This window comes from Phoca vitulina, unplaced genomic scaffold (genome assembly GCF_004348235.1).
Source record: "Phoca vitulina isolate PV1807 unplaced genomic scaffold, GSC_HSeal_1.0 scaffold43, whole genome shotgun sequence".
In the NCBI taxonomy this organism is placed as follows: Eukaryota; Metazoa; Chordata; class Mammalia; order Carnivora; family Phocidae; genus Phoca; species Phoca vitulina.
Window position 1 is genome coordinate 676,890 of NW_022589746.1, and position 27,618 is coordinate 704,507.

At 42.6% G+C, this 27,618-nt stretch overlaps 2 protein-coding genes across 5 annotated transcripts in view; both read right to left on the minus strand.

The window, feature by feature from the left end:
- Positions 1-1,488: 1,488 nt before the first annotated feature.
- Positions 1,489-4,394, minus strand: ACTA1 (actin alpha 1, skeletal muscle). 2 transcript variants are annotated; one of them, XM_032430299.1, is made up of 7 exons: positions 4,304-4,394; positions 3,251-3,391; positions 2,820-3,144; positions 2,548-2,709; positions 2,260-2,451; positions 1,969-2,150; positions 1,489-1,885 (listed from the first exon to the last, which is right to left on the minus strand). In XM_032430299.1, the coding sequence occupies exons 2-7, from the start codon at positions 3,377-3,379 to the stop codon at positions 1,742-1,744; spliced, it is 1,134 nt and encodes a 377-aa protein (XP_032286190.1). In that variant the 5' UTR covers positions 3,380-3,391; positions 4,304-4,394; the 3' UTR covers positions 1,489-1,741. The 2 variants fall into 2 exon arrangements, with proteins under 2 accessions (XP_032286190.1, XP_032286192.1); XM_032430301.1 differs by having other exon boundaries at positions 4,322-4,378.
- A 6,599-nt stretch (positions 4,395-10,993) lies between these two features.
- The window catches only part of NUP133 (nucleoporin 133), a 65,747-nt gene continuing 49,122 nt past the window's right edge, over positions 10,994-27,618 (minus strand). The window contains exons 18-26 of one of the 3 annotated variants that reach the window (XM_032430311.1): positions 27,112-27,363; positions 26,379-26,512; positions 24,389-24,547; positions 23,469-23,604; positions 20,078-20,196; positions 19,054-19,134; positions 18,227-18,291; positions 16,483-16,571; positions 10,994-11,987 (exon numbers count right to left, since the gene is read on the minus strand). In XM_032430311.1, coding sequence (XP_032286202.1) covers positions 11,851-11,987; positions 16,483-16,571; positions 18,227-18,291; positions 19,054-19,134; positions 20,078-20,196; positions 23,469-23,604; positions 24,389-24,547; positions 26,379-26,512; positions 27,112-27,363 — 1,172 coding nt within the window. In that variant the 3' untranslated portion in view covers positions 10,994-11,850. Of the gene's footprint in view, positions 11,988-16,482; positions 16,572-18,226; positions 18,292-19,053; positions 19,135-20,026; positions 20,197-23,468; positions 23,605-24,388; positions 24,548-26,378; positions 26,513-27,111; positions 27,364-27,618 lie in introns of all 3 variants that reach the window. The other 2 variants (XM_032430310.1, XM_032430313.1) reach the window with 2 other exon arrangements.

The window sequence follows — 27,618 nt, forward strand, 5'->3', positions numbered from 1 at the left end:
TAGTGCACAAGGAAAGGCTACCAGATTATACTGAAAACTTCTGTGAGTTCTAAATGACCATGAGTCATGTAATGATTATGATCACAGGAGAAATGGGTCATTATCTCCTTACCTACCTTACTGAAATACTTATTAAGTGATTTTGGGTTTTGGTTAGAAAACTCTTAACATGACAATTAGTTAACTCATGTAACTCTGACATTTTTCCAGGCTGCTGGCTACATGAATTATTCAGTCTGTGTGTACGTGGGTGTGATTTGCTTAGATATGCCTATGTATACTTGTCATTATCAATAAAACCTAGATTCCTCCAAGAGACTAGAACTTGGGCCATTTTTAACATTTATCCACCTTTCATGAGGCAATAATACATGGCATCATAGACTTGTTTTATTAAAATTTTAAATTCTACTGAATTACTGATTTTCTTGATATCTGGGTTTGGCAGTATTCCCACATTAGAGGCCTCAAGGATTTCAGAAACTTTTCAATAGGCCATAAAAGGAGACAATGAATAAACATATGGCTATGTGGCTTATAACACTGCATATTGTTGATTCTACTTACAAACTTATTACCTTCTTTGAGTCAGAATCTATTTTATTCAGGTACCACTGTCCTTGGTCATCTTGACTAGAAAACATTAAGCTAGGTTTTAAACAAGTAGGTACTGTGCTCTCCCATGGAAATTCCACCTCTGTTAGTATATTTTGTGCCTTTAGAATATGGCCAGTGGTGGGAAGGAGTGGGTGGTGTTTCTCCTCCCTTGGCTACCCCTCTTCTTCCAGTGCCAGTCTCAGCTCCACTCCCTGCAGACACCTCCTTGCTGGGCTGCCCTCGGTGTCTGTGCATGCCCAGCATATGCTGTCCTTTCTGGGCCGCTCATCTGGCCCTTCCTCACCCTCCTCCCACCTCTGGGCGCGGCCCCTCCCCAGCCCCACACCGGAAGAGGCACATTTTTATACCACCATCACCTTGGCATGAAGCAAAAGACTTCCCGGTCTGGAAGAGAAGTGATTGTCTTCACTTACAAATGAAAACTGGTTCATTAAATGCACAACACAGCCCTTTCAGTTAGATCTCGAGATTCAGGAGGGAATACTGATTTCCTTAAGGGAATGCCCGACCGGCCGTAGGGGGAGCGGCTCTCGGGCGCCAGCACCGCGGACAGCGCCCGATGCCTGCGGCCGGCCAGAGCCACCCGCCCGCGGCCCCCCTCGAGCCTGGGGCTCAGTGCAGCGCCCTGGAGAGGGAGAGCTTCCTCAGCACACACCGGAGGGCCAGGTCGGGCCCTCGACGGGCCTGCCAGTGTTTGGAAATGGATCTGATGCGGGGGGGGGGGGGACCGTGAGCATGGGAAGACTTAACTAATGGTGTGGCTCGGAGCGCACTCATTCCGAGTGTTGTGAAAAGTGACACAAGAAGATGGGGCCCCTCTTCCTCCCCTGTGCCCTCCCCCCCGCAAGTAAACACAACAAACAACTTTATGCAACAGACAGAATGGCTGAGTTTAATGCTTCAAGTTTTCCATTTCCTTCCACAGGGCTTTGTTTTAAAAATAACAAAATGAGGTAAATAAGTTAATGTATGTACACTTTATAAACATTGTGTCGCGTTGCGGCTGCAGCAACTCAAGTTGTTAGAGACGAAGTTGCTGCGCGGTGGCTCGAGGTCAGCCACCTGCAACCTGAGCCGATTTGTCGTCCTGAGGAGAATTCGAGCGCTGTTGGTGGAATGGGGTCTAGAAGCATTTGCGGTGGACGATGGAGGGGCCGGCCTCGTCGTACTCCTGCTTGGTGATCCACATCTGCTGGAAGGTGGACAGCGAGGCCAGGATGGAGCCGCCGATCCACACCGAGTACTTGCGCTCAGGTGGGGCGATGATCTGAAAGACAGTGAGCGCGTCAGGAGGGCGAAGGCCGCAGCCCTGAGCCCACGCGCGGGCAGGGGGCGCGGGCCGCCGCCCACCTTAATCTTCATGGTGCTGGGGGCCAGCGCCGTGATCTCCTTCTGCATGCGGTCGGCGATACCGGGGTACATGGTGGTGCCCCCCGACATGACGTTGTTGGCGTACAGGTCCTTCCTGATGTCGATGTCGCACTTCATGATGCTGTTGTAGGTGGTCTCATGGATGCCCGCCGACTCCATGCCTGGGGGCCGCAGGGAGGAGCGTGAGCCGGCGGGGGGCGACCCGGGGGCCGGGCGGGGCTGGGCGGCGCGGCCCCAGGGCTGCTGGCGAGGCCCGCGAGCGGGACTCACCGATGAAGGAGGGCTGGAAGAGCGTCTCCGGGCAGCGGAAGCGCTCGTTACCGATGGTGATGACCTGTCCATCGGGCAGCTCGTAGCTCTTCTCCAGGGAGGAGGAGGACGCGGCCGTCGCCATCTCGTTCTCGAAGTCCAGGGCCACGTAGCACAGCTTCTCTTTGATGTCGCGCACGATCTCGCGCTCAGCTGTGGGGGGCGGGGGGCAGGAGAGGAGCTCTCAGCGCAGGGCCCCGGGGCCCGCGCGCCACCCAGCCCGCCCCGGGTGCCCGGAGCGCCGCGCACCTGTGGTCACGAAGGAGTAGCCACGCTCAGTGAGGATCTTCATCAGGTAGTCGGTGAGGTCGCGGCCGGCCAGGTCCAGGCGCATGATGGCGTGCGGCAGGGCATAGCCCTCATAGATGGGCACGTTGTGGGTGACGCCGTCGCCAGAGTCGAGCACGATGCCTGCGCGCGGGGCGGGGCGGGGGACAGGGCGGCGAGTGAGCGGGCGCCCCCCGGCCGGCGCGGGCCGCGGGCGGGAGCGCGGGGGTGGGGCGGCGGGCGCGCGCACTCACCGGTGGTACGGCCGGAGGCGTAGAGGGACAGCACGGCCTGGATGGCCACGTACATGGCGGGCACGTTGAAGGTCTCAAACATGATCTGGGTCATCTTCTCGCGGTTGGCCTTGGGGTTGAGGGGGGCCTCGGTGAGCAGGGTGGGGTGCTCCTCGGGGGCCACGCGGAGCTCGTTGTAGAAAGTGTGGTGCCAGATCTTCTCCATGTCGTCCCAGTTGGTGATGATGCCGTGCTCGATGGGGTACTTCAGGGTCAGGATACCTCTCTTGCTCTGAGCCTCGTCGCCCACGTAGGAGTCTTTCTGACCCATGCCCACCATGACGCCCTGCGGAGCGGAGACACCACGCGCACGTTACCGCGGCTCACAGCGGCCCGGGGCCCGGCTCCACGGGGACCCCGACCCGGCTTGGTCCGCCGGGCGGCAGCCTGACCTGGTGGCGAGGGCGGCCCACGATGGAAGGGAACACGGCCCTAGGGGCGTCGTCGCCGGCGAAGCCGGCTTTCACCAGGCCGGAGCCATTGTCGCACACGAGGGCGGTGGTCTCGTCTTCGTCACACATGGTGTCTGGTTTCTGCAAAGGACAGCAAGGCCGTGGAGACACACGGCGCGTCAGCACAGCGGCCGCGCTGGCCCGAGAGCCCTCCCTTCCCGGGGACCGACGGACGCCCCCAGCCGGGAACGGCGCAGAGCCGGCCAGTGGAGCAGCCGAAGGGACCCGTCCCGAGCTTCGCTCCCCAGGCTCAGGGCTGCGCTGCCCTGAGAGGGAGAGGGAGAGGGGCACAGGGTCGTCGTCGCGTCGTCGCGACCACACGGAGGATTTCTCCACCCCGGGAGCCCCGGCCCAGGGTCCGCCGAGACTTCTCTGCCTTCCTGCAGCCTATCCGCGGCAAGAGCCAGGCGCTGGCGCCCACCCTCTCCGCGCCTCCGCGGCCTCGCCTAGGAGGTTAGGGCCGGCGATACCTGCTCGCTGCGCACGCGTGCGGGTGCGGGTGCGGGGGCAAAGACATGGCCGTGGGAGGGGCCTTGGTGCTCCATCCCGGAAGGAATGGCCCATTCCGGACCCTCTTGACATTCCAGGCTCAGAACAGAGGCACCTTTTCGCCTGCTGGCCAACCCAGAGAATAGTGGCCCCTGATGATCTTTGGGGGAGGTTCGTTGGGGAGGTATTGCCCTTGGGACGACTAAAGCAAAACCTTTAATCTACCTGGCACACGCTAAGCCGCCAGGTAGCGGAGCCCAAAGGGGCTGGGGATAAATTGGGAGACGTTTCCAAAAACTGATTGTGTCGTGTCTCCTCTATAAAGCGCGTGTAGCTCTGAGGACCAAGACGCAGCGGGGCAGAAAGTAGGCCTAGGGGCTGATCAAACGAGTCGGTTGGGTTCTACCCCGGAGTTCTCCAGGCTCCCCTCGGTGGTGCCCTGTCACCTTGTCCCGCTGTCCTACTGTTCTCCTGTCCCCGTCCCCTCCCCCACTCCCGCCCTACCTGGGCGGGTGGCTACACCTGTTGCTCTCCGGCTCGGGCCCCGGTCGCCGCGGGAGGGAAGCGAGGCTTCTCTCGGCTGTGTCCGCTGCGGTGGCCGCTGGTCCTCGCGCTCAGGTTTTATATAGCCCGCGGGCGCCGCCCCTCCGCGCCGCCCCGCAGGAATGTCGCTCCCCTTCTCGAGCCATATTTGGGTGTTGGGCACTAGAGCCCCCTCCCCCAGCCGGCCCGCGGCCTGGGCCCCAGCCCGGGTCCCCTGCGCTGACCAAAGAAGGAGCGGCCTGGCCCGAGCCCAGGTAACGCGGGCCGGGCCGTATATGGAGCGTGTCCCCGGACGGTCGGCCCCTCCCGACCCGGCCCAGTTGCCCGCCCGAAGGGATGGGGTGGGGCGAGGGTCACCGCGCGCGCCAGTGGGTGCGTGTGTGCGCCTGCGCTCCCGGAGCTGCACCTGTCCGCAAGGCCTCCCCACCCCGTCCGCTCTGCTCGCACTGGGCGCTCCGGAGGGTGCCTCCCACATTTCAACCCTTCTTTGGCTTTACTCAGACCCCCGAAACCCCACGCGCGGCTACAGGGAGGAGGGAGCCGTGTCCCAGCGGTGGGACAGAGAGGACGGGGGTAGCAGTCATACCGGGTGTCCCAGGAAGGGAAGGAAGGAGACCCCCCGCCCCCCCCGCTAGTGAACTTCATTTCTCCCTCTCCACCCCTGAGCTCCCCAATTCAGAGGGCTGACCCAAGTCGGCCCCCGCCCCCACCGCGGAGAGGGCAGCCGGCGGCGGGAGGGCGCGCAGCTGTCGCGGGCCAGACAACTGGCGGCGGGAGGAGAGGACGGAGAGGCGGGGAGGAGGAGGGCTCCCGGGGACAGGCCGGGTCGGCGGCTCTGACAGCGGCAGGCACACAGCCAGGGCACCCGGAGCCGTTCGCCTCAGTGACGGGCAGCGCACCCGGGCGTTCACGAAGGGCGTGAATTTGGGGGGTATTCTCTTTCTCCCGGACTGACCTGCCCCAGGTTGGGTGGGCCGAGCTGAGCTCCCAAGTCCCCACCTCCTTGGTGGGGCTAAGAGTGTCCCTGTCCTGGGACTGAAGGGCCAGGGTCACAACCCACGACCTGGTGGTGGAATGGGTGAAGCACCCTTACTAAATGAAACCTTGCTCGACCTTTCTCCCAGTAAAGAGGACAAGGACATTGCACTCTAGGATGGGTAGCAATTTTTCCTTCTGCAAAGGCTGAACAAACTCATCTTTATATTTAGAGGATGATGCCTTGCCAAGGCCAGGCCGCTTCCCAGTCCACCTTGAAGTCACCATCTACCAGAGGCTGCTGAAGCGGTTCTATTTATATCACTGATATATGGGGATATGCCTTTCAAATTTTCTAGAAGGATTTGGATCTACTTATGGTAAGGTGGAGTGAGGGTCAGAGGAGGTTATCCAGTTGGTGCTGGTCTCACATTTTCTCTTTTTTTGGCAGGGGGTGGGGGAGCGAGCGCAGTCCTAACCCTGATGTAGAAGGCACAGGGAGACACAATTTTCTGTGATGAACTCAGTGACATGCTTTGAGGGGGTACATCAGTGACGTGGGACAAGCGAGAATGGAATCATTCATTTTTCTGATGTGCTTAAGTGTTCCCAAAATAGTTGTGATTCACATTTGGTAGTGGAACTCGGCAACTGGGACAGGTGTGGATTCTCTGGAGGAGGGACAGAAAAGCACATGTAACCCTCCTCTGTAGCCCACATCATGGCAGCTCTTCCTAAAACCATCAGTCAATTAAAAAATAGTTTGGTTAGTATGGGGCTTACGCAGTGAGTGTAAAGTGTCAGCTAAAAGCGACCGTGGTTTCGCATTTAGCTTTTTCAATTATTTTAGAGAATGAGTGACTGACAGAACTACCTTTCATTTGTAATACCTCATGTCCTGCTGTCAGTGGGTAGTGAAGAGACTAGAAAAAAATAAACTGGCAAATGCACTATAGGTACAATATAAACAGAAAAGCTTAAATTTTGCCCTGAAAGTAGGAAGAATACCTAAGAATTTGATATTTTAAAGGGGAACGGGGTTGTCAATATTTCCCAAAACTCTTGCTCAGTGGTGCAGTTCTTCTCTCTTCTATTGCAAGCTTTTCTAAGCCCAGAGTCTATGAGCTTCAAACACACAAAGCTATGAAGAAAACACTCAGGAGGGAGGAGACTGCTAGTACAGCAAACCTTGGGGAGGGGGGGCCTGAGAACACCGGGCCAGACATCTGCTTTCTGCCCACGGTTGGGGCTGTTTAAATAGTCTCTGACGGGTCACTATGGGGCCACCCAGTCCCATTCTGGTATAGTTGAATTCTCATTGGCCTAGGGGATAGACCTAACAGGTGAGTGGAAAAACTGTCTCCATACATGTACACTTTTGGGGAACACACCAGTGCTCTGCTCTCCCCTGATAAGCAGGTGACTGCCTGCATACCCTTTTGAGAACTATCACTAAGTAAAGCTCAGTCATGTAGGGTATGCCTGAGAGTGCCTGCTTCTAAGTTTTCAGGTGCAGCCCCGCTCTTGAAACTTGACAGGGCCCTCGTGCAGCTATTCAGCTGTGGCCTCACAGCTCCCTCCTCCGCAGCCCTATACCCTGAGCTCCTCACAATCTGCAGACCCCACTATCGCTGGGTCTAAACCTTCTATCGTTTCCTATCGATTCAAATATGAATTCAGGGGCGCCTGGGTGGCTCAGTCCGTTGTGTGCCTTTGGCTTAGGTCATGGTCTCGGGGTCCTGGGATTGAGCCCCAAATCAGGCTCTCTGCTCAATGGGGAGTCTGCTCCTCCCCCCGCTCGTTCTCTCAAAAAAAAAAATCAAATATGTATTCATAAAACTTCATATGCTTTCATATTGTTAAAAGCATATAGGCTTTTAATTATTCTGAGGTAAATAAGATAGGTACTAGTCATTCAGTTTTAAGAATCAGAAAAGCAAGGCCCAATGAGCTAGACCACACTCCCAGGTCCCAAAGCTGGGGCTTGGGTGACTCTCTCTCTCACTAGGAGTAGTCAGGGCAGGGCAGGGACTGCTTTCTACCTTCCTTTAATACTTCCCAACACTTGGTTTGGTTCTGAAAATAAGAGATCCTCAAGAGATCTTTTCCAACGAGGGGCCAAAGACATCCTGCAGTGAAGTCATGGCTTCTGCCTTGGCCATCTCTATCGGCCTAATGATTCCACTGGAGCCATCAGCTCTCCGCCCCCCACCCCACTACCTCCTAGTATCCAGCATAATAAGTGGGTTAAAAGCTTGCACTTTGCGGTAAAGTATTTCTGGGTGTACCCTCCTCCCCTTCTGACTGGCTATGTGACCTTGTGCAGCTCACTTCAAGAAAGACTCCATATTCGGGGCGCCTGGGTGGCTCAGATGGTTAAGCGTCTGCCTTCGGCTCAGGTCATGATCCCAGGGTCCTGGGATCGAGTCCCACATCAGGCTCCTGACTCAGCGGGGAGTCTGCTTCTTCCTCTCCCTCTGCCTCTCCCACTGCTCATGCTCTCTCTCTCTCTGTATCTCTGTGTCTCAAATGAATAAATAAAATCTTTAAAAAAAAATAAATTAAAAAAAAAAAAAAAAAGAAAGACTCCATATTCTCAACTGAGGATACTACCTACTCCTTAACATTGACTTGAAGATTAAAACTAGGTAAGTGCCTGGGACATAAACACTCAATAAATAGCACAGTATCTTTCTCCTAAGTGTTTGGAGGAGGTGAGGGGGGTGAGGTGGTAGAAGAGGGGAGCAAAGGACATTCAAAATTATTACAACTGTTTGCTAAACATGTCAGCATCATCACAAACTGAACAGGAAGAGTCATGTAAGTTTATAGGAATTTGGAGTACACACAGATTTTTGTACAAAGATTTATTCTAGTAGTATCTAAAAAGGCAAAACCCCCCCAAAAAACAAAACAAAACCCAACCCAAACCAAAACCATTAACTCAAGTGTTCAAATCGTTAAGGAGGCAGAGAACCATTAAATAAAGCATGGCACAGCCATGTGGTAAAGTATCATGCAGTCATTAAAAAACTGTATCTTGAACTGTGAAGACATGCATTTTTGAAGGGGGGGAATTGTTTCTTCAGGGTGTGAAAAAAATCTTAAATTAGGTATTACAATGACTTGTGGCCTCCAGAAGCACAGCACATAAAAAAATATACAGTATGTCTGCAGTATTAAACTTTGCTGGGGGGGATGCGGGTGGAGTGATTAGAATAAAACTATCTAAAAAGAGTCCTCAGGAATGACCATGGGAAAAAGACTGGGAAACACTGGATTAAGGATACGTGGAGATGCTCACAATATACACTAGGTTATAGAATACACAGTATGCATAGTCCCAAACTGTCCAAGATGTATTTCACTTTTTAAAAGTTTAAGTAATCTCTACACCCAACATAGGGCTTGAACTCATGACTCTGAGATCAGAGTTGCATGCTCTTCCGACTGAGCATCAGGTGTCCCTAAGATACATTTCAAACTGGTAACTGAAGCTATTTCTAGCTGGTGGGATTATAGGGCTTTATCTTCTTCCATCTACTTTTTTAAAAAATAGGTTTCACATTTTCTAGTTTTTTTTTTTTTAACTTAAGAATTAATTAGGGCACCTGGGTGGCTCAGTCGGTTAAGCGTCTGCCTTCGGCTCATGATCCCAGGGTCCTGGGATTGAGTCCCATGTGTGGGGCTCCCTGTTCAGCGGGGAGTCTGCTTCTCCCTCTGCCCTCCCCCCGCTCATACTCGCTCTCAAATAAAAATCTTTAAATTTTTAGAATTACACAAAATTATTTTTTAAAATTATATTTTGGTATCTAATGAGTGGATTTTACATAGAAATATGTAAAACTCTTTTCTCTTCAGGCATTCTCCAAATTAAAGGTCCAGGAATAAGCAGGTAGAACTACATTAATATTTCTGTAGTTATCAGCTTCAACATGTACAAGTATGCTGGATTACAATAGATTAAGAAGTGAGTCTGACGACATTATGGTGTGGCTTTCCTTCCATTCCTGTTCTAGAGAAAGCAATCGGCCTCAAAGGGGAAACATCCTGCACGATCTACCCGCAGGACTCATGTGCCTGGTGGGCGATATACTTCAGGACTCTGATTCAGACCCCAAAGTAAAAGAAACAATCCAGTTTTGAAGTTTTCTTCAAAAAACGAAATCCCTACAACGGAGGGTATCAGTAGCCTTTTACTTCACTGGGGTTTCAGCAAGTCCCTTATGTGTATCCAGTTCTGCCTTCATCCTTGACACATTCACGATTTTTTTTTTTTTTTTTTAAATTTACTTGAGAGGGAGAGAGAGAGCACAAGCAGGGGGAGCAGCAGGCTCCCCGCTAAACAGAGCCCGATGCGGGGCTCGATCCCAGGACCCTGAGATCATGACCTGAGCCGAAGGCAGACGCTTAACCGACTGAGCCACCCAGGCATCCCATATTTACAAATTCTTAAAACATATCAGCACACAAAACTGGCTGTTCACTTTCAAAAACACATTATTGTTTCATTTAATCAAGGCTGCAAGCTGTGACTTTGAGAAAAGCAAGGACGGGGGGCGGGGGGGGGGAACCTTTCCCAAGTCAGTAAAATTTCTCTTTCCTTAGAAAACATGCTCACCTTTATAATGTGTCTTTATCAATTACTCAATTTATGTAAAAATCAATTCTTTGATAAAGACTATGTTGTGAAATTTTTAAAATTTAGAAAAATTATTCAAAATCTTAGGCCTTAATTTTACTATTACTAATTTTTAAAAATCCAACCATTTCGGTGCTAGGCTACTGACAACGAGATACAGCTAGAAGAGCGAGCCTTCCCCTCCCTCAAAATAAGACTATGCATTACACTGTGACAGCAGTAATGCAAAATCATGCCATCAACAGGGCCAGGGTCACTCTCAGACTGGCTTTCCTGTCACACTAGGGCTATCAGATTTGTGGCAGCATGTTGAAGGGGGCACAATCCTGTGTCCCCAGAGCACATTACCGAAAAGGATCACACGGGCAAGAACTGTTAATGTCTATGTCCTATAAGATAAAAATTTAGCAATTTCTTATCCGCCACCTGACAAGTTCAACTTGCCTTAGCACCCTTCAATAGGTTCCTAACTTGGACCCTGATGCTGTCCCCACACACAAGCTGCAAAAAAAAAAAAAAAAAAGACAAGGCTGCTAGTGTCTTTCCTTCGGTTATTAATGTAACGAGCTCCATTAACCTCCTCTTGCCAACGTGTTCAAAGGCTGGATTTGAAGCCTAGAGGGGAAGAGGGCACAGACGGCTGTCCTCTGTGAAACCAGGAACCAGACTCTCTTCACCATATTTAACTTCTGACCTTTTCAGCTGTCGGAGCAAGTTGTTTAGTGAGCATTCAACTGGGCCAAAATCTGAATATGCAGCAACTCCCTGTCCAATCTTTAGTCTTTATTTAAAGCTGATAAAAACTGAGTGATGACATTGGTCAGAACAACGAAGCTTTGAGAACCACTACTTTTCAGTAAATCGGATGCCATATTAAGAAAACCTATAATGGGGGGCACCTGGGTGGCTCAGTCGTTAAGCGGCTGCCTTCGGCTCAGGTCATGACCGCAGGGTCCTGGGATCGAGCCCCGCGTTGGACTCCCTGCTCGGCGGGAGGCCTGCTTCTCCCTCTCCCACTCCCCCTGCTTGTGTTCCCTCTCTCGCTGTGCCTCTGTCAAATAAATAAATAAAATCTTTAAAAAAAACAAAAAACAAAAAAAACCCTATAATGGCTTCTAGCATAACACATGCTTTACATTAGTTAGACTGTGGTAAAGCTGGAATTCAGTGTAAATCACCTTGAAAATACATGAAGCTAATTGAATCCCCATACTGAAAGATTGTAACTAACATTAATACTATAAACTTATTATATGGTAACTTACAGATAGGTTAGAAAACACAGGTCTTATTCACTCCTCTCATTAATACTCTATTACTTACACAGAAATGTTTAATATTTTCCCAATGAATTAACCAGTTCTCAAGCTCACATGAATTATGCCTTGTTTAGTCTTTTAGTCCTATAGCAAGTCAGCAAACCTGACATCTATCTTACTACATATTTCCCACTAGTTCTAACCAAAACAGACACCAAATACTTGATTCTCTTCAGTGCAGAGTCACAGCCATTTCAGAGACAATCAGTGCAATCTTGTCATGTTTAAAGTTATAGAAACTGAGGCCGAGAAGTGCTTTGTGCATACAAGTAGCCAGAACCAGAGTAAGAACTCCAGAACCCCCAACAGAATGAGAAGAGAAAGAAAGGGTAGCAAGATTGGAAATAACAAGTGATACATTTTAGATGGAAAAAAGAGAGAAAATATCTTGTAACAAAAAACCAAAACTACATTCAGTCACACAGCTGTTTTGTAGCAGCTTTCAAATAAAGTATACAAAATTCATCAATATATGTTATAGAACTACAAATTTTTAGATGTTTAAGGCCTAAGATTTTTATAAGGACATGCTTACACAAATTTTCAGGGACAGTGACCATTTTTAGAAAAAGTTACATTTGTCCCAGAACATAATATTCATAGTTTGCTTTCAAAACAAACTCAAAGTAAGGATTAGACTTTAAGCTTCCAAGCTGGTCTGCTTGCAGGAGGTCTCTCACCTCTGGCAGGTATTCACTGAGCTGAATGCCTATAAACACAAACACAGAAAGTCCTTTTTTATTTTCATAAGACTCCCAAATGAATGAAGATGATTAATGATAACATCTGTGCTTCTATTTAAAATATAATGTCACTCCACTATTGGGAAATACTCTGTTCTAAATTCCTTCCACTGCCAAACATACTTGCAGGTCTAACGACAGGACATTCTTTACTTAGAAGAGGTTGCTTGAGTGTTTTTCCCCCTAGTGGTCAAAATAGCCAATCTGATTAAAGTCTTTAATAAGACCTGAAATACTTTCACTTTTCTCCACAGCTTAAGTCATTTCTTCAATGTGGAAGTTTTTAACTAATAATCACCTGAAAACAAGTATTTCAAACAATTTATATTCCAACAATTATATATTCAAGTATTTCAAACAAATATATAATAATTATATATTCAAGTATTTCAACAATTATATATATTAAGTATATATCCAATTATATATAGGGAAATAATTTAGTAGAATAGTATCATGAAAACTAGTTCCAGTGTCTCAAAATGTATTACAGTCTGAAATGAGACAGGTGAAGAATCATTTCTTCGTTAGACCGCTATAAAGGTGGAAAGCCAATGAGCACTGATGAAATGAAACTGTTGAATTAGGATCTGTGTAGTTACAAAAAGGTATGTACAATTTTCTCACTTGATAAAGAAAACTGGAAAAAAATTTTCAATTAATAAGGCAATATTTTATAATTTGTCACATTAGCATAAGGTTCTCAAAATCAAATACTGAGTTTTTTTTTCAATACCCTCAAAGTGCCTAGCACCATTTTTTGTACTTAACTGTTACATAATAAAAATCTGGGTTATAATAAATGTTATGAGGTGAAATCTGAACTATTTATAGATCCTTTATTATAATTAAAATACTTCAAATACTTTTTGTCTGTAAAACAGCATTACACTTCTGAAAATACATTAATTTCTAAAAGATCAATTCTCTAAAAAAATTAAACATCTTGGGGTGCCTGGGTGGCTCAGTCGTTAAGCGTCTGCCTTTGGCTCAGGTCATGATCCCGGGGTCCTGGGATCGAGCCTCACATTGGGCTCCCTGCTCAGCAGAAAGCCTGCTTCTCCCTCTCCCACTCCCCCTGCTCGTGTTCCCTCTCTCGCTGTGTCTCTCTCTGTCAAATAAATAAATAAAATCTTTAAAAAAATTTTAACATCTTATTTGGCTTCTATTTTTATCGTGCATGCCCTCTGTTTAGAACTAATATTTGATGATTTCTTTTCTTCACAGCAGGCGTTGAAACTCTGCCCAGTGATATGAGGAAGGTGGCCTCAGGGATCTTGGTAAACTTAAGAGCCAACGCCTCACCCAAAGGGGACAGCGCTCAGCAGATTGTTGACTGTTGCCAGGACAATATTTCAGTCCAGTTTAGGCCAATATTTTGATTCTTAGAATTAATAAAGTAAGATTTTTTTTTAAGATTTTGTTTATTCATTTGAGACACAGATATATATATATATAGAGAGAGAGAGAGAGAGAGAGAGGGAGAGAGGCAGAGGGAGAGGGAGAAGCAGGCTCCCTGCTGAGCCAGGAGCCTGATATGGGGCTCAATCCCAGGACCCTGGAATCATGACCTGAGCGAAGGCAGACCCTTAACCATCTGAGCCACCCAGGCGCCCCAAGAAAGTTAAGACTTTTGTAAGAACACTTCTCAACTATTAAATGCTGGTGGCTAATTAGAAAAAAACTTAAAGTCCATGTAACGATATATGAATTTTGTGTATCATATACCTCAATAATATTAAAAGCAAACTGAAAAGCTCCATGTGGGTAAGTTAAATATATCTATGGAATCAATTCTTTCTACAAACTGAAGTAATTGCTGGCTGCCAGAGCTTAAGAAATATGAGGCTATCTATATCTCTCTACTGTCAGGATCTGTCCTTTAAAAACATTTGCTATTGTATAGTAGCTATATTATTAAAAAGCTTCCAAAAATAAATGTATTTAACTTCTTGTTATAAGTATATATACCTTTCATTTGTATATATATGTCTATTTCTATAATAGTTTCTACTTTTGTCCTTTGGTCACAATTTAACAATTCTTTCTGTACAATCACAACTTTCCATTCCTATTGTTCATCTATGATTTATTATCTAAGAATAACAAAAACAGCAAAGTCACCTTTAAATAGCACTAAACACTTAATTAGCCGCAATTCAACTGTGGCACTTTTATGAGAAACAAACTTCATGGAAAACATTGGATTTGGGTCCAAATGCTTTCTAATAATCTATTAGGCTCAACTGGAAAATCTCTCCAGCAGTACAGAGAAGTCAATCATATCCAGTTATTTTTTCATTTCCAAATACAGAAAAGAGAAAGTCCTACAGGTACATTTTAGCTCTTTATGAATTTCAAGTATTTCAAATACTTTCAAACAAAAGACAGATTATTTTGCTATATCCCTTCATTATTTCATTTTTAATTTTTATTTTTGTGACAATGAAAAGGCTTAATTAACCTTTGTGTTATTTACTCATCTTTGAAAAAGAATGCACTATTAAATCTGTCATGGTAGGATGATCAAGTATCCCTTTCTCAAAATAAAAGTCCAGACCAATTATGAGCAAGTTCCAAGTAATCTATTCACAGAATTACATTTTCACTGGATCACTTACAAAAGGAGACTACAAGTCTGAAATGTAATGCTAAGAGACCATCAGATGGGCTGTAAAACAAAAGCTTCTGACATGCAAACGCTGAGAGTTTGCTTCTGTTTCACCTCAGAATACTGGTTGGTGTGGTTAGTTTCACACTACTTTTCTAAGGGTCCCCCTTCACGTCCCCTGGTTAAGCCAGCAATTCTAAAATAGAAGACTGCAGAATACAATCCATTACAGAGGAGTTTGGGCTACGAATCTGCAAAATACGTGTAGACATTCAAAGGACAAATGTCTACTGAGTGACTACTATGTACCAGGGATGGGGTTCATCATGTTTCATGTAGATTAAATAATGTATCTTGCATATATATGTATAGGAAACTTCCAAATGTGTGTAAATGTTAGTATGATGGATAAAAGTCCTATCCATTTAGAGGGGCTGAATTTACAGTAACTTATCACTGTGTATTTTTTCCATTTGGTATAAAACAGAGTATCCTTATATCTGCAAAGATTACTGGTAAACACTAAGCCTAATTTGCGCATTGCCTAAATTTAGTATCACACATTTTGATAGAACATTCTGTAATAAATATGAACCACACATGTACAAAATGTGCAAAACTGCTCATCTCTAGTCTAACACTCTCCATATATTAAGCTCCCAGTAATATGAAAAAAGGTGAAAGTAAATACAGTTGATCCTTGAACAACACGGGTTTGAACTGCAAGGGTCCATGTACCTGCAAATTTGTTCAATACAGTACAGTATTGTAAATGTATTTTCTCAATAACAATTTTTCTCTAATTTATCTTATAAGAATATAGTAGATAATACACATGCAAAATATGTGTTAACCAACTGTTTATGTTACTGGTAAGGTTTCTGGTCAATAGCGGGCTAATGGTAGTGAAGTTTTTAGGGAGTTAAAAGTTATATGTGGATTTTCAACCATGCTGGGGGTCAGTGCCCCTCATTCACACATTCTTCAAGGTTCAACTGTATCCTCTACTTCAGATTCCCCCCTGAGAATAGCATTTTATCCATAAAAGCTTCTTTACCTAATTTGTGTCTCAATCAGCAAATGGAATTTTGCTGTTTTAGGTGCAAAACATACTCCCTTCTTGTTCCTTTTTATTTTGTTCCTAAGATGAATTTTAGAGTGTTAATGTCCAAAATGGATGTGTAAAACCATTCTGTAATTTGTACTTTAGTATGGTCAGTTATATATCAAAAAGTTATTTCTCATTTATATATTATTTCAAGTTTTCAATCTTCACAAGAGTTAACTGAAAAATTAAAGGAAATGGCTACTTCTATCATACAGATTTTTGGTGTCACAACCAACATCTGAATCCATTCCTTGTCCATCCTGAATCAGCATGGAGACTTTGCCCACTGGAGTCCACCAGGACCCATGTGGATGGAGACTTCACCTTGACACATGCTCCCCCAGTTGGGAGAGGAAAGAAAAAAACCCTTCCTTCACTTTAAATAAATCTAATTCTGAGTATGATACTGTTTAATCTTAAATCGCCCTGGCATTGACACCTTGGCAAATCCCCGTTATTCTCAGATTTCTTTTTTTTTTTTTTTTTTTTAAAAGATTTTATTTATTTGACAGAGAAATAGAGAGAGAGCACAGATAGGCGGAGTGGCAGGCAGAGGGAGAGGGAGAAGCAGACTTCCCGCTGAGCAGGGAGCCTGATGCGGGGCTCGATCCCAGGACCTTGGGATCATGACCCGAGCTGAAGGCAGACGCTCAACTGACTGAGCCATCCAGGCGCCCCATATTCTCAGATTTCTAAAATTGAGGAGTGATGCTGTAACTTCCAATATTAACAAACCACTTACCATCTTTTAAAAGTTTCTGTAAGATTTTCACAAATATACTGTCTTTAGATACTTCAATTGGATCATCCTTACCATCTGAACTAGACCAGCTAGAAAACAAAATTGCAATGAGAAGAAAATGAAATCATGGATATATCTGAAATAAATGACTTCTGTTTGCTACTGTAGTTTTGTTTTGCTGGTTGTGCCAGGGGTGGAGAATCTTGAGTTTTGTGATACTGTTTCAAAGTATTTAAATAAGGGAGGTTTGAATGTTGAATATACTTAAGAGTCTCTATTTTAGATACAAAATGCTACACTCGGGTAGCTATTCACCCAACATAACCATGTGTATTTGATGTCAAAACAAAGTAGCAAACCACCTTTCCCAAAATAATTCTATAAATAAACAACAAATCTAGTAAAGACTCCAAAGTAGATCTTCAGAGCACAGGTAATAGTTACAATATATTGTAACATATTCTGCTTTTCATAGAAGTAAAATGGTAACCAGGGTCTATTACAATGTAAGTTTTCTTTATCTAGTGAGATTATCTACTGCTGAATCACACACACACACACACACACACAAAACCACTGCTTTGTAATCAATGAATATATTCCACAATACCTTAAATGCTCCCACAATGCATTTTTTTTATTTTGAGAGAGCGAGCGAGCACTGGGGGACACACACACACACACACACACTGCCCCCTGCCCAGAGCCTGACGTGGGGCTCGATCCCAGGACCCAGAGATCATGACATGAGCCAAAGGCAGACGCTTAACCGACTGAGCCACCCAGGCGCCCCAATACCTTAAAAGTTTTTAAACGTGAAGCCATGACAAGGAATTCCAGTCAAATGACAGCATACTTTTTTAAGATTAGGAAGGAGAATCAAGTGGGCAGAGCTAGATGCTTCAGAGAGTGACCTCCCAAGACCAAATAGAACAACAATTTTAACTATTTGGGAGTGATCAGAGGGAGAAATGCTTTAGTAAAAATAGTTCTACTGCAATTTCTCAGCACCATATAAAAAGGAAAATTGTAAGTAGGAAAGGGTGTTAGCACTCAAGTCACGTTCTCTAAAATTCTTTTCCTAGAAACAATTCAACCCCCCAACTGATTATTCTCAGTCTTTCACAGCCACCACCTTTCTTTGCCACCATTTCCCATAGATATCTCCCTTCTCAGGAAGGAGATGATCATGAAAAAGAGGTCTCAGTAACTTAAAGAGAGTACTGATACTCTAATAAACTTTTTATTTAAAACAAAATGCAGCTTCTTGTTTGGTAGAACTGGCCCAACTTCTGTGAAAATCAGGAACATATATATTTCTGTGCAAATTGACAGTCCAAATTTTAAAATCCAAAGTAGAGGGGTGTCTGGGTGTCTTGGTTAAGCGTCTGACTCAGGTCATGATCTCAGGGTCGTGGGACTAAGCTCCACATTGGGTTCTGCACTGGGCGTGGAGCCTGCTTGAGATTCTTTCTCCCCTTCTCCCTCTGCACCCCACCCCCACTCTCTCTCGCTCAAATAAATAAAATCAAAAGTAGAGATTTATTATACCAGTGGTCCTAAGTCCTTAAACTCTTCCTTAATTATTGAATGAAAAATTAAGATTACTAATGCACACAATAAAATTTTTATAATTATGTTAGAATACAATTAGGTTACAAAACCATTTGATATAGGATATCATAATCTTCCTAAAGAGTCCTTTTCTAAAACCATAGCTTAGATTCATGCTATGAGAACTTACTTATCTCTCTGAAGAGCTTTGCAAAGGATTTCCAGTTTTAGATCATTTATATTTACATCTTCCTCCTTTATAGTAAAACAAAAAAATCCTCATTAAGTGATTTTAAAAAAATACATGCTTAAATTTGAGTTATGTTAACTAATTCTGCATAAATACGATTGATTTACCTTAACTCATAATTTAAAAAAATTTAAGACATGAATACTCAGAAGCATAAACCAATTAGTAACTGTGTGAGAATTAGTTTCTGATTATTCTGTGATAATCTGATTTTATCAGGAAACTTGAAAGGGTTAAGATTTTAAACAAGGTAACATAAAAGCCAATACACTACATTTTTAAAATCTATCAATTGCAGGGCCAACTATTTAACCTACAGAATTGTCATTTAAAGCCCGCCCCCGCACCACCCCCCCCCCCCCGCCCAAAGAAGGTTGAGAAACAGCTCCTCTTAGGGTGAATACTGTGAAGAATAAATTGATAAAGCAATATATCAGACTGAGGAACTAATAATGACTTAATAATGAAAGAGAAAAAAATACCTCAGGACTCTGAAAAGCCGTGTTTTTTATTCATGCACAGAAAAAGACATCTGGGAATGTGTGAGAATTATCAAGAAAGGGAATCTCCTGACAGCTTTTCTAAAGAGCTACACACATTCCAAGAGTTAGGAATAGCTGAACCAGAGAGTCTTTCTAAATTAACACATTGTCATGATTGGCTAAAAGAGGTATTTTTTTCTCTTTTTATAGGTATTCAGTTCTACCAAAAACCATATATATAAATTGTGATACTTGCCTGTGACCATCTCAAGTGATTTTACTTACCTCATCAATATATTCCAGCAAGTCCAAAGCTTTCTTGAAATCATATTCATTAGCTCTTCTGTTTTCTTCACATATATACAGCTATAGAAAGTTCAAATAAGGTTGAGGATTATTTTAAGTAATCCTATAACCAAGACTAGAGAAATTTATGGAGAAGATATGTCATTGTCTTTTAAATAAGTCAAAGGTATTTTTATTTTATAGTAAGAAGACTATCATCTTTGAAAATCACATTCCATCTATCCTCATAATAAACTGTAATTAATTTGCAAATCTTGGTATATGTACTTTTAAAATGTCAGTAAATTTATATTCTTAGGCTCAAGATAGTATACATATTTTAGTATTCTTTTGAGCATATTCTTTGCAATATGCTATATAAGGAGAGGCCGTTGTGAGCTCAATTATAGGAAATCTGTTACTAGTAATGTCTAAAATACTGAAGTTTTTGAATTGTCTTCTTTTTAATAAAATTAGAGCAAATTCAAAGTGATCCTACATCGCTCTTGCATTTGCAATGCTTTCTTGAAAGGCAAAGAGAGAAGCAGAATTAAGGCTACACGTGTACTTAACAACAACAGTATCTTACCCAGGCTGCAGCATAACCTAGCTATGCCCTTAAGAATGTGTTATGTTCCACAGGAAAAGGGTGAGGATGGTACTTATAGGCTATGAAAATCCAGTTCCTTAAACCATTTTTCTTACGGAACAGCCTTAACTGTACCTCAAGGTACCTACGTGTCCTTTGCCGGAAAATACAAGTACTTTCTTCTGGTCACCGGCATGAGCACCTTTAGGAACAGGTGGAGATCTACAGGGAGGCAGAGGCTGACCCACTACTTTCTGCTAATGTGCATCCTGCTCTCAAGCAGCTTCTAACAACTTATTCTGGGGGAAGGGGAAAGTTACCAGAAAAACAGGAAGCGGGGAATTGACTACTCATAGGAACTATACCATCTGACTCAAGAAATACCGATGCTGTTTTGAGACTGAGGAACGGTGCAAGGATGGGAAAAGCACGCACGCTGATGAGCTGAGGGGCCGTCAGCACTGGCATTGCACTGAGACTTAGCTGTTTCTCCGCCAGCAGCTGTTCAGGCAGGGTCTCCTGGTGCAAGAGAAAGCGCTCCTGCTCAGCCATTTCTAGAATGCAAAATGAGAGGCAGGGAGGGGAGTAAACTCTTCTGCTCTATCATAAAACAAATCTAAATTAAAAAAAAAAAAAAGAGGAACATCTCTAAAGGTAATCTCATCAGTACTTGGTGATCTTAAAATGTTATTAATTCTGCTAACTTTTGATTTCTGATGTTAAAACATATTCATGGTTTGATTCAAATCATATAAACAATCACAGTCACCAGAAATAGGAGGGGAGAGAAGAGCTATGAAAATAACACTCTACTGTTTGAAGGAGTTGTAGAACAGATGGCTACTTCATGAGGCACAAGTCCCTCAAATCGGGGGTCACCCAGTCCCATTTTATGGTAACTCAGTAACTCCCACCAGAGTTTCTAATATAATCTTTCACTAAGGGAAATGATCTATTTAAAAGCCACCATGAGTATATTCCAGGAAAAACAAAACCTGGAAGTTTATGCGCCAAACCTAACTAGCAATGGTAATCTCAATAGGATGAGGTGACGGGGTGAGGCTGTCCAGGCTGCAGCCCATTCCCAGGCTTTGCCCAGGGAAGTGTGCTGGGCTGCAGGGGAAAAGGATTGAGAACTGCCATGCAGCCTCATAAACACAGCGGTCACAGCAACGTACAGTGACCAAAGCACAAATATGCTCAAATACTGACATCACTCCATGGGATCCTAATTTTATAACAATCAAACAAATCATTTTTGTGCAATTTCCGTACCTAGAAAAACAGACTGGGAGGATACACAAAATAGTAACAGTAGTAATCTCTGAGGCAGTGAGATTATAGGGACAATTTTTTTTAATTGTGTTCTTCCTGGTAATTTACAAATTTCCATAGGAATTATTCATATAACCAGAAAGTAAGTTATTTTTTAAAAGTCTACTCCCTATGACCATATACACTGATAGTCTGTAAGCAATTACTGACACCTGAAAATACTCCCACTGTTTTAAGAAAGTGAAAGTTAAGAAGTGATCAAATCAAAACGGTGACCAGAGTTCTAACGATTTCTGGTGGGTGGGGAAGCAAGAAATAAAACCTTGATTTGATTAACATAGTCTATCTCTGGTGACCAGGCTAAAATATGGTTTCCCATGTCAGACTATCAGCCAACCTTGCAGAATATATACACACTTCTCTAGAACAATAGGCACTGCTAGTACTTAAAAATGAAAGACTGGAGAATCTCCTAAGGAGTGAATAATAATTTTAATAATAAAAGTTAAATGATAAAAGTTAAAAGTTAAACGATTTATTAAGGACTTAATATATGCAAAACATTTTTTTTCAAGGAACAGTGTCTCCAATCCTTACAACTACCCATTTTATAGCCAAGGAACTGAGGCTCAGAAGGTACCCAAGGTCACAAAGCTAGTAAGCTGGAGAAAATAACTGAAACCAGATCTCTCCAATTTCCATCCAGATTCTTTCCACTATTCCCACTCCCCGAAGAAAAAAATGACAGCAGTATAATTAGAATCCATACCTCAGAAGCTGGACTCTGGCTAAGCCCTGCAACCAAACACCTATATTTGCATATACTTCACTCCTGACTACATAAGCTAAGATCCCCTCCAATTTTAATTTTGAAAAATTCTGAATCTACAGAAAATTTTAAAAAAGAATGCAGTGTACACTGTATACCTAGAGTTACCTGCTATTAACATTTTGCCATCTTTGCTTTATCTACCTACCAACCTACCTATTTGCTTCCCCCTTAATACAGAAGTTGCAGACTTTCATGCCATTTCATTTCTAAATACTTTAACATATACCTCCTAAGAACAAGGGCATTCAACCACAGTATCATTATCAAGTCTGAAAAATTTAACACAAATAGAGTAATGTCATCTAATATTATGTTCACATTTCCCCAGTCGTCCTCAAAATGTTTGTCATAGTTGGTTATTTGAGGGATGACCGAGGAGTTGATCAAGCATCTCACACTGTATTTGGTTGTCACAGCTCTCAGGCTACTTTAATCTAAAACAGCCTCTTGTCTTTTTTTTTTTTTTTTTTTGCCTTTCATGCTGCTGAATTTTGAAGAGTCTGGGCCAATTATATTGTAAAATGCCCCACAAACAGGATATATCTAATCACTCCCTTGTGGTTAGATTCAGGTTGACCATTTCTAGCATGAAAGTAACACAGGTGGTATTCTACACTGCCACATTACATCACTCCAGGAAGCACGTAATGTGAGTTTGTCTCACTGCTGACGATGGTATCTATTAGATCTGTGTAATAATACTCTGAAAACATGACACGATCTTCTTCCCCTAACCCTTAAACTCAATGGTTTTAGCATCCTTTGATGACTCATTAGTCACCATGGTTGCAAGATGACTTCCCAAGTCCTATTCTACATTAGTTGGTATTCCTTTTTTGTAAAGAAGCATTTCACTGACCCCTCCCCTTTTGGGTATATCTGTGGATTTATGGGTTTTTTGTTTTTAAACGTTTTTTAAACGGTGAAATAAAATGCTTTACTACCATTCTTTTTGGTGTTCAAATTATCCCCAAACTTGGCCAGTGGAGGCTGTTGTGTTGACATCTCTACATTAACCCTGCTTTCTGGCTAAACAAGACTTCCCAAGATCATTTCTCCAATAATCCTCAACTCCTTTTACTGAGAAATAGTAGTTAGAAGCCAAAGTATAGGACTAGGTATACTCATGCTACTGGGGTGTCACTGATTTTAGGCCTTTTCAGTGAATAGAGCCAAGAAATACTTTAAACAATCATGATTCCATCTGATAATCTCCAATTCAAATGCAGTACAGGGTTCTTCCTCATCTTCCTTCTAAATTTCATCTCCCTTCCCCTTGGTTCTCAAAAATAACAATATAGCCAATCATTTTCTCAACCTACAATATAACAAAATAGTTGTATACAATTATGACACCAAAAAGTTTTGAATTCTGAAACCAGTAGCTTCAAAATTACCACTATCTACAATAAAACCCACTGAGTAAGGTCAAGATTTCTTTGCAGTTCTTCTTGTTCTTAGAATATGAGTCACTACGGATGTACTCAGAGCACTCTTCAAATCATATAACATCCTTCTTAGGAATTCTTATTTAACATACAAGTTTTCTCTAAAAAACAGAATCCCAAAAAACACATACTTGAGTAAGGGTCTAATGACACTGAAATCACTCCTCTTAAAGGAGAGACGGGTCCTGTGTCTAATGAACCCTATTAAATGATAATAGGAATGCACAGAGTTCATTGATAGCATGACTGATGTTCAAATCCTTTCTTTTACCTTCAATTTTTTCTTGCAGCATATTCTCTGAAAAGTCTGAAGCCAATGCAGCCAATTTACTCAAACCAAGAAGGGTTTTTTTCTTTGCAAAGTAATGAGTTTCCACGTTTGCCAAACCCAGAAGTGTTGCATGAGCCTACAATAAACAAAATATGAAAAATGGTAAGATCCTGAGTATTAATTCAAGTTGAAATATTAAGTACAACCCAAAATTGTTTCCCCCCCTTACTGATACCAATGAAAGATCAGATCCAATACTAGCAAACCTAAACCTGACTGGTACTATATACCGAGAGTAATTACTCAATAAAATATTAACCAGCCACACTAATTACTGGGAAAAAAAACATGTATAAAACATTTGTTCTATAACAATTATATATTCACTTCAACATCTTGTCAAGGACAAGCTTTAATTAGTGTACTGTTTTTACTCATAATTTGAACATTTTTAAGAAAATACTCATTATAAAAAAAAGGCCACAGACTGTTATTTACACAATAATAAAATTTTTGTGCTTTACTGTAATAGTAGTCAAATCACAAAAGGTACTTTTTTTATTGAGACATTAAAAGTAATGGCAATGCCATCATAAATAAAAAAGAACACTTATTTAAATTATGTCAGAGAATAGGAGATACATATTTAAAATAATCTCTAGGGGCACCTGGGTGGCTCAGTTGTTAAGTGTCTGCTCAGGTCATGATCCCGGGGTCCTGGGATGGAGCCCTGCATCGGGAAGCCTGCTTCTCCCTCTCCCACTCCCCCTGCTTGTGTTCCCTCTCTCGCTGTCTCTGTCAAATACATAAAATCTTTAAAAAAATAAATAATAATCTCTAAATAGTATTTTAATCACTAAACTACACTAATCAAGTAAAAAATTGCCTAAATCTGCTCCATGTAACTCAATCCTTCTTACCTTTTCTAATTCTTGGCTGTTAATTTCATGTAACCAGCTGAGATGTTCATGAGCCTGCAAAAAATTCGCCAACTCTCCATGCTGAGAAATGGGCTGAGATAATAATTTGCCTCGCTTTCCTTTCTCCAGATACCAACGGAAGAGGAAGTCTGAAAAATTCTACAAATAACAGGCAAAGAATCCAGTAATATTCAGTAATACAGTTTTAAAAAGTACATTTCTTATAATAAAATATTAATTTTTTTCAAAGGTCTTAAGATTGCAGAACAGAAATCCTTACTTATTTTCTATATGGTAGGGCCTTAAAAAAAACTTAGTCATCTCATTTAATAAATGAGGAATTCAGATTCAGAAAGGGGATCTTGCTCAAGATCATGTAAACTTTAGATGTGCGTGGTATGGTATGGTAGCCATTAGCTACATGTAGCTGTTTAAACTTAGTTAAAATTTTAAAATTCAGTTCCTCAGTCACACTCACCACATTTCAAGTGCTCAGTGGCCCTATGTCCTATCTTAGAATATATGAGTAAGATCTCCAGTGTCACAGAAAGTTCTATGTGACAGTGCAGAACGAAAGATTCTCAAGGATTGAATTCTGTGCCAGAAGGCCATGCAGACTGGCATGATAAATAGGAATCTAGAGAGGCCCTCAATGCCTAGCTGGTTTTTCCCACCAGACGTTTGCTGAATGCTGGGGTAAGTATGGAAGCCTAGGGTGGAAAGGAAGACTAAAATGTCCTACAGTCACACAGTATGTAAGAGATGTTTCCACTAAAGAAGGAATTCTTCAACGAACATACCAATCCCACAAGACTTCGAAACCAGAAATGAAATGAATATAAAAGCCACAACCAAGTCTTGGCCCACCTCTATTCTTGATGAATCAAGTGACCTGCCTCTCACCCTATCTGCCTCCCCAGAGAAAAATAGCATTCATTTCCACCTTTAAGGTTCCTTTATACACAATATCCAAAATAAAACAAAAAAGTACAAGACATAAAAAGCAGAAAAATATGACTAATAAGTAGACAACAGAACCAGACTGGAGAATGATCAGATTTTGGAGGTAGCACAGAAGAATTTTTAAATAATTACTAAACATATTAAAGAAAATAAAAGAATGCAAAAATAGATGAAAAATGTTGACAAAGGGCTAGAATCCACAAAAAGAATAAAAATCATGATGGGTACAAAAGTATTTACTTAAGCACTATTGTGAAATACTAAATAAGCCGTGTCCAACAATCAGGCCCTGGTCAAATACGGTAAGTTACACCAAGTTCACAATATACCATAACACCATCAAAAACATTGTTGTGAAATACTTAATGATAAGGACAAATATTTGTGATATATTAAGGGAAATAAGCAACTGGCAAAACATGTTTGTCTGTAATATTATACAGTGAAAAAACTAGAACAATATAAACCAAATGATAAAAAGGGTTCTCTCTGGGTGGTGAAATTGTGAGTGACTTTTAAAATTTTCTGGTTTACAGAGGTTTTCTGAATTTTATACAATGTCACTTTTATAGTAGGAAAAAAATCAGTTTTTACATGAAGATCAACTGAATAAAGTGGCTTTAAGAAGCAACTATAATTCATCTAGAGAGTGTCATAATGAGAACTTTTTAAAAAAAATAAGCATGATGTCAACCGAGGAAAGCTGAGCTCTCCAAAAGCTGCAGCATCCTGTGCTCCCAAGATCTTTTTTCAAAGTTTTAAAACTCTCCCAATATTCATCTATTTACTTTTAACTGGAAATATCAGAATAGAAATGAAAGTTTTAACACATTCTTCAAAGGTCAAAGAATCTTTCAATAATATTTGGAACTGTCTGCCAATTTACAAAGAAACATAATGCACAAATTAGTATCTAAGTTAACTGCAAAAAGATTGTATATCATCTTCCTAAAAACCCAAGTAAGATTTAAAACAGTAAAACCTACTACAGGATCTACTGCCTACGTCCCCAGCGTTCATTACCTACCTGATCGGCAAATTGGGTCATGTAGCGCTGGAGTCTGGTCTGGTTGTCAGTCTGCTCACACATCTGTACTAAGATATCAAAGTCACAGTACTTTTCTGCTAATGAAGCAGCCCACGGGTACTGGCCTAGTGTGACTGTAAAAATGAGAACAGATGGAAAAAAAAAAATCCTGTCAGTGAAAACTTAATATGTGATAAAAAATATTACACGAAATTTTACCTTTAACTCATACCATACTCTAAAAATAATGGAATAGAAATCCTTCCAGTTACTGGCATTTAGTTTCATAATCCACATAAATTCATTAAAGAGGCAAATTTAATCCTTTTTGTTCCTGCCTACCTATGAAGCTATTCCCTTCCTATGTGTACAACCCCTCCTCCTCATCATAACTATGAAAAGAACATGTCCTTTGCTGAACAGCCTTCATCGTGCTCTACTGGGCAGACTAGTTATTCGTGTAAAGGTCTCAGATGACAAGCTCTTGGAGGGCCGTCTCCATCTGCTGCTAATTTACCTTTTCAAATCCTCTTCAGCATGGTACTTGTACCTGGGAAGTTTTGAAAACAAGGTTGAACAAATGAACACAGAAAGCTGTACATATATGCTTTAAGTTCTTGGTTATGGTTGGATGAATGATAGTACACTGAATACGCTGCATTAATGATTTGACTCCTTCATCCGTTCTGCAAATTTAAAGACCCATGGCCCTGGCTAAATACCATGCACTTACGAAGTGGAGATAAGAGATCTGATCTTTTCTGTAGGTATTCCATTTCCAGACTGTTATATCTTTCTTGATCACCAGATCGGTCCAGAGACTTCAGCTGGGAAACATAACCATCCAGGAAGCAATCAATCAGTGCTACCAGCTGCTCTGTCAGAATGTTTCGGAGGTTGCTGTCTGCCTGAGGATAAACCACTTTCAGGACAATTCCGTGCTGGCGTTCTATTACTGTTCGGATGCCTGAAGGACCACTTGTTGCTGTGAAATCACACAAAGTAATACGGTAAGTAAGGGTTCTATACTGGCTAAGGGAAAGACCAACTGCCTAAATACTATCACCTCACTGCTGCTGGAAAAATAAATCAAATAGGGTTTCAGCTGATACCTCTCTGTCCTGCTCAAATCCCATCTTCTATATGGGAGACTTCCTCAACAAAGCCAGGTAAACATGATCCTTTTTCCTTCTAAATCCCTTTAATGCTGCTCCACTTACTTTTTTGTATTAAATCAACA